The sequence below is a fragment of the Ornithorhynchus anatinus genome, chromosome X1 (assembly GCF_004115215.2).
Source record: "Ornithorhynchus anatinus isolate Pmale09 chromosome X1, mOrnAna1.pri.v4, whole genome shotgun sequence".
Taxonomy (NCBI): Eukaryota; Metazoa; Chordata; class Mammalia; order Monotremata; family Ornithorhynchidae; genus Ornithorhynchus; species Ornithorhynchus anatinus.
The window spans coordinates 98,095,795-98,107,999 of record NC_041749.1 but is presented as its reverse complement, the minus strand read 5'-3'; the positions used below and the strand labels follow the sequence as shown (position 1 = coordinate 98,107,999).

The 12,205-nt window shown below is 41.5% G+C and overlaps 1 protein-coding gene across 4 annotated transcripts in view; it reads left to right on the top strand.

The window, feature by feature from the left end:
- The window catches only part of CNTN4 (contactin 4), an 893,626-nt gene that overhangs the window by 788,893 nt on the left and 92,528 nt on the right, over nt 1–12,205 (top strand). For all 4 annotated transcript variants that reach the window (XM_029051523.2, XM_029051520.2, XM_029051519.2 and 1 more), the window contains one exon: nt 11,493–11,620. In XM_029051523.2, coding sequence (XP_028907356.1) covers nt 11,493–11,620 — 128 coding nt within the window. The remainder of the gene's footprint in view (nt 1–11,492; nt 11,621–12,205) is intronic.

Below are 12,205 nucleotides of genomic sequence, written 5' to 3'. Positions count from 1 at the left end.
CTTCTGAAGCTCACACAAAGTTTGGTATGTGAAGTTACTAGAATTAATTTACTTATGAAGCAGTAAATTCCTGGGAGTCAGAGGACCTGAGTTCTAATTCCGGCTCTGCCACCCATCTGCTATGTGACCTTGGCCAAGTCACTTCATCACTTCACTCTCCGTGCCTCAGTTCCCTCATCTGCAAAATGGGAATTTAATACCTGTTCTCCCTCCTATTTAGGCTATGAGCCCTTTGTGGGACCCGATGATCACACTTGCCACATAGTAAGCGCTTAAATACCACAGTGATTCATTTTATGAAACATTCAATGTCTGAAAACAGTTAAGGCCCTTCCCAGTGTGCTTAAATATGTAAATACCTATAGCAGAAAAAGAGGCCAGACAACTCTAAGTTGTACTGAAATACTTGGCCCCAAATTATTTTTCCCCTTTGCCTTATTTGATAAGAATCTAGAGAAACTATTAAAGATTAGCAGTTTGAACTTAATGCGACTCATGACAACAGATCAGTGGGTGTTTTGCCAAATCCAGCCAGTTCTTCCTACACAACATATCCCAAATCCACCCCTTCCTCCCCACCCACACAGCTACCACACTGGTACAGGCTCTGGTCATATCTTGGCTAGATAATTCTATCAGCCTTCTCACTGTTCTCTCTACTTCCAGCCTTCCCACCTCTAATCTATACTACACACTGCTACACAAATCATCTCCTGAAGTGTTGCTTGGTTCACATCTCTCCTTAAACCCTCCAATGGCTTCCCATGTTCCTCTGCATCAGTCACAGCAAGCACTCAAATACAATTGAATGAATCGAACACCACTTCACAGTGGGCTTTGAGACCCTCCTCCAATTCATCCTACCGTACATATCTGCTCTGTTCACCTGTTACTAACTCTGCCTTGCTCTTTACTGTCCTTCCAGTATTGCCTCTCGCTGTTCCCCCAGCTTAACTTCCTCCCCAAATCAAGCAGCTCACAGCTCTCCCCACATTCAAAGCCCTCTAAAAATCCCACCTCAACAAATTTTCCCCAATTAATTTCCAACAGCCCAAATCATATCAGCTATCTATAGCACTTATAAATTTGTTTACACACACTTAGATGTATATATGCAATCATTTATTTTGACTACTCTACTTGTAATTACTTTTTATGTCTGTCTACCCTGTTAGAGTGCAAGCTTTTTGCGAGCAGATTGCATGTCACTCCTTTATTATTTATTACTTCTTTATTTTGTACTTCTTAAGTATGTAGTACAGTGCACCAAGTGGGTGCTCAATAAATACTACTACTACAGAGAAGCAGTCATTCATTCAGTCATTTATTGAGCACTTACTTTGAGCACTTACTGTGTACATTTCAAGTACTGTGTGCACTTGAAATGTACAATTCTGCAACAGATAGAGACAATCCCTGCCCAACAACGGGCTCACAGTCTAAAAGCAGCATGGCATAGCGGATAGAGTATGGACCTAGGAGTCAGAAGGTCATGGGTTCTAATCCCAGCTCAGCCACTTGTCTGCTGTGTGACCTAGAGCAAGTCACTTCACTTCTCTGTGCATCAGTTCCCTCATCTGTAAAATGGGGATTAAGAATGTAAGCCCCATGGGGGACAAGGACTATGTCCAATCCAATTTGCTTGTATCCACTCCAGCGCTCAGTACAGTGCCTGGCAACATAGTAAGTACTTAAATACCATAATTATTATTATCATTATTTCCTCTATGGAGCTGTGAAGGACTGGGTATTGTATTGAAGGCTCTGAATATTTTAAAAGTATGCCAGTTCCACAAATGCAGTATTGTTCTGCCGTTTTGAAATGGCAACATTTGATTATCTATAGAGAAACATTTTATAAATAAAAATATGATGCCTTTTAAAGTTATTTTTGTTTAGTGAAACAAAAGACATGAAAGCTTAGAATCATCATTGAGGTAATTAGGATACGATCACCATTCTATTTTTGTTGGTGCATCTGCTCTGTAGAAAATGAGGTATAGGACAATAATTGTTAAACAACTGCCTAGGTAGAGTGTGAATGCCACCTGGATCTGAAGGCATTCCTGCAGAAATTAAAAGCAAGAAAGGAACCTAATCCTCAGCTGTCTGCGAGAGCTTTCTCTCAGCATATGGAGCACTGAGAGAATACCACAGGATTTCAAAATGCCATCACTCGCACCATCTTCAAGAAGGGAGGTGAGACTACTGACTGTGGAAAATACAGGAGTATCTCATTGCTTTCCATTGACACAAGATTATAGATAGAATCCTTCTGGACAGACTGCTGAAGAATATAGTGAACCATGAATTTACCAGAATTGCAAGGTGGCTTCAGAGAGAAATGCAGGACCACAAAGATGATCTTTGGAACACAACAGATACAGGAAAAGTGCAGAGAGCAACATCAACGTCTTTTTACAGGTTCTATAATTCTTCCAAAGGCTTTTTGACACCATCTATTAACCAAGATACTGGCAACTCATAAGCAAATATGATTAGCCTGAGAAATTTAGAAGCTGTGTTGCCTAGTGGATAGGCCACAGGCCTGGCAGTCATAAGGACCTGGGTTCTAATCCCGACTCCTCCACTTGTCTGGCTACTTGTCACCAAAACCTGCCGGTCTCACCTTCACAACACTGCCAAGATCTGCCCTTTCTCTCCATCCAAACTGCTACCTTGCTGGTACAAGCTCTCACAATATCCCGACTGGATTATTGCATCAGCCTCCTTTCTGATCTCCCATCCTCTGTCTCTCCCCGCTCCAGTCTTTACTTCATTCCGCTGCCCAGATTATCTTTCTACAGAAATGCGCTGGGCATGTCACTCCCCTCCTCAAAAACCTCCAGTGGTTGCCTCTCAACCTTCGCATGAAACAAAAAATACTCCTCAGTCCTCACTCTTGGCTTCAAAGCTCTCTATCACCTGACCCCCTCCTCACCTCACCTCCCTTCTTTCTACAGCCCACTCTGTACACTCCGCTCCTCTGCCACTAACTTCGTCACTGTGCCTCGTTCTTTCCTGTCCCGCCATCGACCCCTGGCCCACATCCTGCCACTGACCTGGAATACCCTCCCTCCTCACATCCGCCAAACTCTTCCGCTCTTCAAGGCCGTACTGAGAGCTCACCTCCTCCAGGAGACCTTCCCTGACTGAGCCCTCCCTATTCCCCCTACTCCCTCCCTCTGCTCTACTCCCTTCCCCTCCCCACAGCACTTGTGCATATTTGTATATTTTATTACTCTATTAATGTGTATATATCTGATTCTTTTTATCTTGATGGTATTGATGCCTATTTGTTTTGTTGCCCATCACCCTCAGTTGTTTTAGACATTTACCCCGCCCCCCCCACCATCTGACCATCTACTTCATTAAGAAAATTAAAACCATCAGGTGTGAACTCCCCAAAATTACTCCTCCCTCTCCTACATCGTCTTCTCTCAGCCTCCTTTTCAACTTTCCCATCCTTCCCAGCAGTATCGTCAGGAGACCTCCTGCCTCAAGTGCACATGAGCATTGGGCCCCATTCCTTCATACCTTTTAAAAACTCTCGCCCCTTCCCTCAAACTACCATATTCAACCACTCACTCTACAGTGGCTTCTTCTCCACTGCCTTCAAACATGCCCACGCTTCCCCCATCCTAAAAAAAACCCCTCCCTTGACCCCACAGCCTCTTCCAGTTATCACCCCATCTCCCTCCTACCCTTCCTCTCCAAACTCCTTGAATGAGTCTTCTACACTCGCTGCCTCAAATTCCTCTCCCCCAACCCTCTCCTGGACTCCTTCCAATCTGGCTTCCGCCCTCTTCACTCCACTGAAACCACCCTCTCAAAGATCACCAGTGACCTCCTTCTTGCCAAATCCAATAGCTCCTACTCCATCGTAATCCTCCTCGACCACTCAGCTGACTTTTACACTGTGGACCATCCCATTCTCCTCAACACATTATCTATCCTTGGCTTCACTGACTCTGTCCTCTCCTGGTTCTCATCTTCTCTCTCTGGTCGCTCATTCTCAGTCTCCTTTGCAAGCTCCTCCTCCCCCTTCCATTCCCTAGCTGTAGGTGTCTCTCAAGGTTCAGTCCTTGTTTCCTTTATATTTTCCATCTATACTCCTTTGGAGAACTCATTTGCTCCCATAGCTTCAACTATTATCTCTATACGGATGGCACCCAAATCTATATCTCTTCCCCTGTTCTCTCTCCCTCCCTGCAGGCTCGCATCTCCTCCTGCCTTCAGGACATCTCTGAATGTCCTCCCACCACCTCAAAGTCAACATGTCCAAGACAGACCTTCCATCTTCCTTCCAAACCCTGTTCTCTCCCAAACTTTCCCATTATTGTGGATGGCATAACCATCCTTCCCATCTCACAAGCCTGTAACCTTGGTGTCATCCTTGACTGTGCTCTCTCATACACCCCACATATCCAAACCATCACCAAATCCTGCCAGTCTCACCTTCATGACATTGCCAAGATCCTCCCTTTCCTCGCCATCCAAACCACTACCACGTTAGTACAATCACTCATCCTATCCCGACTGAATTACTGCATCAGCCTCCTTTCTGACCTCCCGACTTCCTTCCTCTCCCCACTCCAGTGCATACTTCAGGAAGACCTGATTGAGTGCTTTTAAGACAGTGTTAAGGCATTTCTGTTTGATACAGAGGTGGATGGGTAACCACTGGAGGTTCTTGAGAAGAGGGGAGACATGGACTGAACTTTTATTAGAAAAATGACCTAGGCAGAAGAGTGAAGAATGGACTGGAGTGGGGAGATACAAGAGGCAGAGAGGTCAGCAAGGAGGCTGATGCAGTAGTTAAGACAGGATATGGTGAGTTCTTGAATCAACCATAGTTGCAGTTTGGATGGAGAGAAAAGGGCAGATTTTAGTAGTTTTGTGAAGGTAGAACCGACAGGATTTAGTGACATTGAATATGTGGGTTCTATGAAAGACATGATTCAAGAATAATGCCAAGTTTACATGCTCATAGTAATAATGGTGGTATTTATTAAGTGCTTACTATGTGTCAGGCACTGTACTAAGCACTGAGGTAGATACAAGCAAATTGGGTTGGACACAGTCCCTATCCCCATTTTCCAGATGAGGTAACTGAGGCCCAGAGAAGTAAAGTGACTTACCTGAGGTCACACAGCAGACAAGTGGCAGAGCTGGAATTAGAACCCATGACTTTGACTCCCAGGCCCATGCTCTATCCACTATGCCAATATGAAATAGGATATTTTGTCAACAGTGTTGGGAAAGGCAGAGTTTGAGTGGGAAGATAAGGAGTTCTGTTTTAGATATGTATAAGTTTCAGGGATCTGTTGGACATTCGCGTAGAGATATCCCGAAGGCAGGAGGAAATGGGAGACTGTAGAGAGAGGTGAGGACTGAAGATTTAGATAGGGGAATCATCTACAGAGAAATGGGAATTGAAGCTTTGGGAGCAAATGAGTTCTCCAAGGAAGTAGTTGTAGATGGAGAATAGAAGGGGACCCAGGACTGAGCCTTACTTCCACAGTTGGAGGATGAGAGGCAGAGGAAGAGCCTGCAAAAGAGATTGAGGAGTAGCCAGAGAGAGGAGACTAGGAGAGGACAGTGTCTGTGAAGCCAAGGTTAGATAATGTTTCAAAGAGGACATGTTAGTGAAAAAACAATCATATTGTTGCAGGAGGAAGAGTGCAGAGATAAAACTATTAGCAATCTCTCCTGTACCTTCACCATGTTCATTTTCATACACCACCTACTACCTTAGACCTGAGTGACAAGTTTGGTACTACAAGAACAAACAATTAGAAATAAATATATCAATTGAGTTTCACTTAGTCCATATTTATTCAGTGGCAACCATTTTAGACATGAGTGGCATTTTCTTAATGGAGAACCAGAGATGTTCATCAAATCAGTTGTTTAAACTGGCCAGATACATCATTTATCTAAAAGCAAATTTACCAACAAAAATCAAATGGGGATTAAGCATTTCTGGACAGCGTGTTAAATTAGGGGATGATCAAATGACCCTTGCCTTTTCCCTGACTTCTGATTGTCTATTAATGGGGTACATATATTCATGATGAGAACAATGATGGACAAAGCAAAACAGACTACACTGTTTTAAAAGAGTTTAATGAAGATAAAGGTTTTAATATAGCATGTTTGAAAGAATGCTAAACATCTTATTCTACACAATCCTTTTAGCTATAACACTGACTTGTTGCATACCATCTAGGTAAGCAGTAAAGTAGAAAAATACCGAATTGGGAAACAAATGCTGTAGACATGATCTAGGAATTTGTTTAGAGGGACAAATAAATGGGAACTATGCAAACAGTTTCAAAGGTTTTATTTTGCTGAGGGAAAGTTTTGTTCTGTTTATAAATTAGCCTTTCCCATTGGAATGGATTGATGTTTATGTACCCGTGAACAGTACTTGTTCTACACAATGCAAATGTTTATCTGCCACAATGAATGAGACAAATGAATCCATATTGAAAATGTTTGCTGGGAATGAAATGTTTCAATCAATCAATAGTATTTATTGAGCACTTACTACATGCAGAGTACTGTATTAACTGCTTGGGAGAATACAGTACCACAAAATTAGCAGACATGTTCCCTGTCCATAATGAGCTCCATCTGTGTGACTTAGTGGAAAGAGCATGGGCTTGGGAGTCAGACGACAGGGGTTCTAATCCCAGCCATTTGTCTGCTGTGTGACCTTGGGTGAGTCACTTAACAACTCTTTTCCTGTTACTTCATCTGAAAAATGGGGATTAAGACTAAGCCTCATGTGGGACAACCTGATTACCTTGCATCTACCCCAGCACTTAGAACAGTGTTTGACACAAAGTAAGCACTTAAATACCATTATTATTATTAAACAATTTGTACAAGCTACTAATATGCCCAAAAAATGAAGTGTGGGATTTGGTTGAACCACCATTTCATTTAGAAAGTTCTTACCAGTATAGGCATGTCCATGGAACATACATACAATCTAAACATAATGGAATTCCAAACTCTACAGACCTTCCTCAGTGATGGATAATTGAGTGTCATTGGATTGATACCCATGGCTTGACCATCCCATGGCATTAATAGTAACTGGGTTAGGGACCCTCTCATTCAAGATTAGAACAAGTTAGGGAGAGGGCAGACAGCAGATTAAGTAGTGGCCAGGAATTGGAAGTCTTTGAGGGACAGTGGTACGAATGGGAAGAATTGCCACCTAACCCTCCTAGGACTGTGAATACCCTACCTGAAATTCAACCATGGAAAAACACTACAGCCCAATTCCACAGTAAGGAGATATTCAATCAGTAGTATTTATCAAGGGTCTGCTGTGTGCCGAGTACTGTAATAAGTGCTTGGGAGAGTATAATACAATTAATAGACATGAACCCTGTCCTCAAGGAGTTTACAATCTAGAGGGGGGAAAATGATCCCTAAAAGAAATTACATAAAGGAGGGGGTAAAACAGTATGTGAAGTGCTATGGGGCAGGAGGGGCGGGGGGGGATGGGAGGGGAGGGGGAGAATGTGAGCATTCATATATATATCTCCCTATGCTTTCCCCATTTCCCCTATCTGTAATTTATTTTAATGTCTGTCTCCCCCTCCACAGTGTAAGGTCCTTGTGGACAGGGAATGTGGCTACCACCTGTACTATAGGGTTCTCTTCCAGGCACTTATTCCAGTGCTCAGCACTCAAATTCCACTGATTGAAATGACAATTGAGATAACATGGGGAGGTTGATGAGAAATCAACTGGGGAAGGCTTCCTAAAGGAGATATGATTTCAGAAGGGCTGTGAAGATAGGGAGAGCAGTGGACAGAAAGGAAGAGGAAGTTTGAGGCAGAAGGGAGCAAATGGGAGCCAGAGAGATGAGAACAGGGCAGAGTGAGTAGGTTAGTTTGAAAGAAGTGAAGAATGTGAGGTGAGCTGGGAAGAGAATGGATAAGTAGGAGGTGTTCAGACCTGATCATTCTCCAAGCTATCAATTTCAAATGTGAAATGTCTGTGTTGAACCCTGAATTTCTCACCCGAAGACTGAAAGAGGGTTTCTCAACATAGGTCTACATGGTATAAATTGTTTAGTGAGTTTGGATTACAGAATTAATCAATGATATTTACTAAGAGCTTATTGTGTACAGAGCACTGTAATAACTGCTTAGGAGAATACAGTACAATATACAGGGAAGAGACCAAACTGACTATTGAGTCCCAAAATATAATTTGTCCTAAAAGTTACATTTTGTTGCCTAAAGGCCAGATTCACCACATAATACCTTCCACTTGGTGATGTGATCAGCACCTAAACCACATAGAGATTAAAAAGGCTATTTTGGTGTATATAGATTAAGATGCAGTCTCATACCACTATATGCTAAAAGCCTCCCTGTGATGATTACTTTCTAAAATTTGAAGCATTTCTTAAGGATGATGTAACTTGAAAAGTGTAATCAACAGTCAACATTTGATATTCCATTAAAGTAACACATAATTATGGAACATTTTACTTTATTTTAATAGCACTTCTTGCAACTCATTAAAAATGTATTGGCTGATATATTTCAGAACAAAAATATGCTTAATAATGCCTCATTTAATTTGAATTTCTCATCTAGAAGGAACATTTTCAATAAAAATGCTTAAAGTGGTCAATCAAGGATTTTTTTTAAGATATCCAATTAGCAGTTTTCAAACCATCAGTAATCTAAAATAAGCTCTCTTTGCTTAATGTGCATGCAGAAAAATTGTGAAACAGTAATTACACTGGAAGTTATTCAAACTATACTTTCTAACCCCTCTCTCTAAAGGAAATATCCAAGTAACAATCCAGGTACCCATGGAAACACACCACTTGAGCTTCAAAGTACAAGAGGTCCAGTTTGGGGAAGAAGCTTCAGACAAATGAGTTGACAAATTACTAAAATATTTTCAGTCCAGGGGTGGGGAAGGGAAGGGGCAGTGGTCAATGGTGGTCTTCCTTCTTATGGGGCTTCTCCTGTTTACCCATGAAAGAAATGTTCCTTTTTAACAGGCTGGGCTTTCCTCTACCTGCAAGTCCATGGGTCAAAAAAGAAAAAAAAAAGTGCTATTTATTAAGCCCTTACTATGTACAGAGCACTGTACTGACCACTTGGGAGAGTATGGTACAACAGAACAGAACAACAGCTACCCATAGCAAGTTTACATCTGCTCAAAAAATAAAAAAGATTTCCCATATATCTTTTTGCAGAAACAAAGAGGGGAATGTTTTTCTTGAATTTCAACTGTCACAAACACCTGGTTGGTACCAACCAGGACCTTCCTGGGCCAGGAGCACATCAGTGACACATAGTAGAATTCAAATCATACCTCTGATCACCAAGATTAATGTGGAAAGCTTTATTTTTTAAAACTTAGCTTTGCCAACATGCAACAGAGCACACATAATACACACACTCACCCCACCTAAGGTCCAATACCAGTCTGTGGTCAAAAGAACCCATTCTGCCAATGTCTATCCCTTCTACCTGGCGCTGCCTAAGAATGCTGCTCTCAACATACCCCCTTCTTACTTCTCTATACTACTTCCAAATCCCCTCCAAAGCAACTACCTTTTATCTGCCTTAGACATAGCAGCTGTGACTCTACATGGCAGTCATTGATTTGTACAGGCCCATTACTGGGTACAACAGGGAGAGAAAGCCTGACCTCCCTCCATGCTCTGACCCCCACAAGCCAGCAATCACCTGTCTCAGGTTGAGCCCATCAGTGCCTTTGCAGTCTCTCCCTTGGTGTAGTTGTTTGCGGGATCACAAGCAGTCACTAATAAGGCAGCTTGTTGTGGGCTCATCACACCTTCAGTTTCACTGTGGACTCATTCACACCTTCAGAACATGGCAATTAGGATTAATTACCTTAAATAACTGAAGTACTCATAATTGTAAAGGTGCTTTTAGTGGGGTTTTTTTTTTGACCACACAGATCTTTACCATGTCAGGGACCTGTTGTTATAAGGAAAGAGATATAAGTGAAAAGGAGGTTGAGGTTGAAGTTCATACCAAACTGCAGACCAAAGATGTAGTTGCAATCAATTATAGGTGAAACTTCCTTTTAACAAATATGACCCCTAGTGAAATCTCATTATAAAGTGATTGTAATACACAATGATGTGATTATCTTTGGCTATAACAAGGACTCATTATAACCAGGGTTTGGGGGGATTTTTGCAAACTCTCATTTTATTGGATATCAGTATTGAGGAAACTATTATAATGCTCATCTGAGATCCCAATTGGGGTTTACAAGCAAAATAGATGTTTAGTGTCCTCCAAATAACTTCAGATACAGATAATTTCTTAGAATAATAAAAATTTCCCCACCAAGAGATGTTTCCAATGTTGTAATTACAGTTTACTTAAAGAAGCAGAGTACAGATAGAGTACAGGTCTGGGAATTGGAAGGAACTGAGTTCTAATCACAGTTCTGCCACTTGTCTGCTGTGTGATCTTGGGCAAGTCACTTAACTTCCCTGTACCTCAACTCCTTCATCTGGAAAATAATAACAATAATAATAATAATGGCATTTGTTAAGCATTTACTATGAACCAAGCACTGCTCTAATTGCTGGGGGGGGGGGGGGAGGGAGGAAAACAAGGTAACCAGGTTGTCCCACGTGGGGCTCACAGTCTTAATCCCCATTTTACAGATTAGGTAACTGAGGCCCAGAGAAGTTAGGTGACAAGTGGCAGAGTGGGGATTAGAACCCATGACCTCTGACTCCTGAGCCCGGTCTCTTTCCCCTGATGGGGATTAAGACTCTGAGCCCCTTGTGGGACAGGGACTGTGTCTAGCCCAATTGTCTTGTATCTACCCCAATGCTTAGTACAGTGTCTGACACATAGTAGATGCTTAACAAATACCACAATTATTACTATTATTATTATTTTTTATTTTTTGCCTAATGGCAATACCTTTCAGAAAAGGTAAAAAGTAAGATTTAAAATATTTCTTTCAAACATGCACTGAAACCAAGAAAAATACTTTGTTGTCAAGTGGAGGGGCAATTTTAACATCAAATGGCATCTTTGTGTGTTTTAGCATTTTAAACTCATGGGACACATTTGGGGGTGAAAATTGCATCTAAATCTTTTGAGCTCTGCCTGTAAACCTGAGTTTGCTCTCCAGAGGCTTTTTGTGCTTGAGATCTTAGTTGGATCCAAATGCAGCAGTTGCCATGATAATCAGTTGATAGAATTGAAGCTAACCTTTGCAACAAACCTATATGAGCTATCAGTGTGTAATTTAAGTAAAAATCCAGTGGATTTGTGCAAATGGTGAAGGCAAGTGTTATGAATTGAGCCATAAAAATGTGTTTTCAATTGAATTCACCTCTGCAGTTGAAAAGAGACTACATTCTTTTGCAACTGAAAACAATATTAAAAGAATAATAGCATGCTGCCTTGTAAAATATTTATTTCTGGGTTTTTTTCCTCTTTCAGAATTAATGTTTTAGAAGATGGAAGCCTCCGAATTGCCAATGTGACAAAATTAGATGCAGGAAGTTACACCTGCATAGCAACAAACCATTTTGGGACAGCTAGCAGTACGGGAAATTTGATGGTAAAAGGTAATTACAATCCTTAAAATTTGTTATTAATCCACTGGTCTTTGTATCTAGTACTTTATCCTGTAATGTGTATCATAGTCTGTGGATACAACTAAAATCAAAGATATTCTGATGAATGATAAAACATGTTGTGCTTAGAAATTGTTATAGTAAAAGTTGGTGATGAATAATCTTGATAAAGAATTATCTGGTACAGTTTGGGGCAGAGGTGGTATTGTACCTAATATTATAATTTTCCTTTTAGTTCAATTTCTGTCTGTTCCTTGGAGACCTGACGTTCATACACGGGAAACTTCTTGTAAGAAAATTTAAAAAGCCAAAAATCAAATAATGGCCATCATGAATGTGCACAAGGAGGATGGAGTCCAGTTCTCTTCCCCTTCAGGAAAGAGAGAGAGTTTAAGTAACTTATTCTGATGTGGTCTACCCAGTTTGTTTTCCTTTGGAAAATGGATGGTGGGGAAGTTGGGAGAAGGGGGCTCACTTTCACTCCCTTGCAGAAGCAGAGCAGGCCTCTGCTGGCCCACTCTTCCCATGCATAGCTACTGGCGTTTGTATTCCAAATGGGCAGGGTAGGGTGCAGCC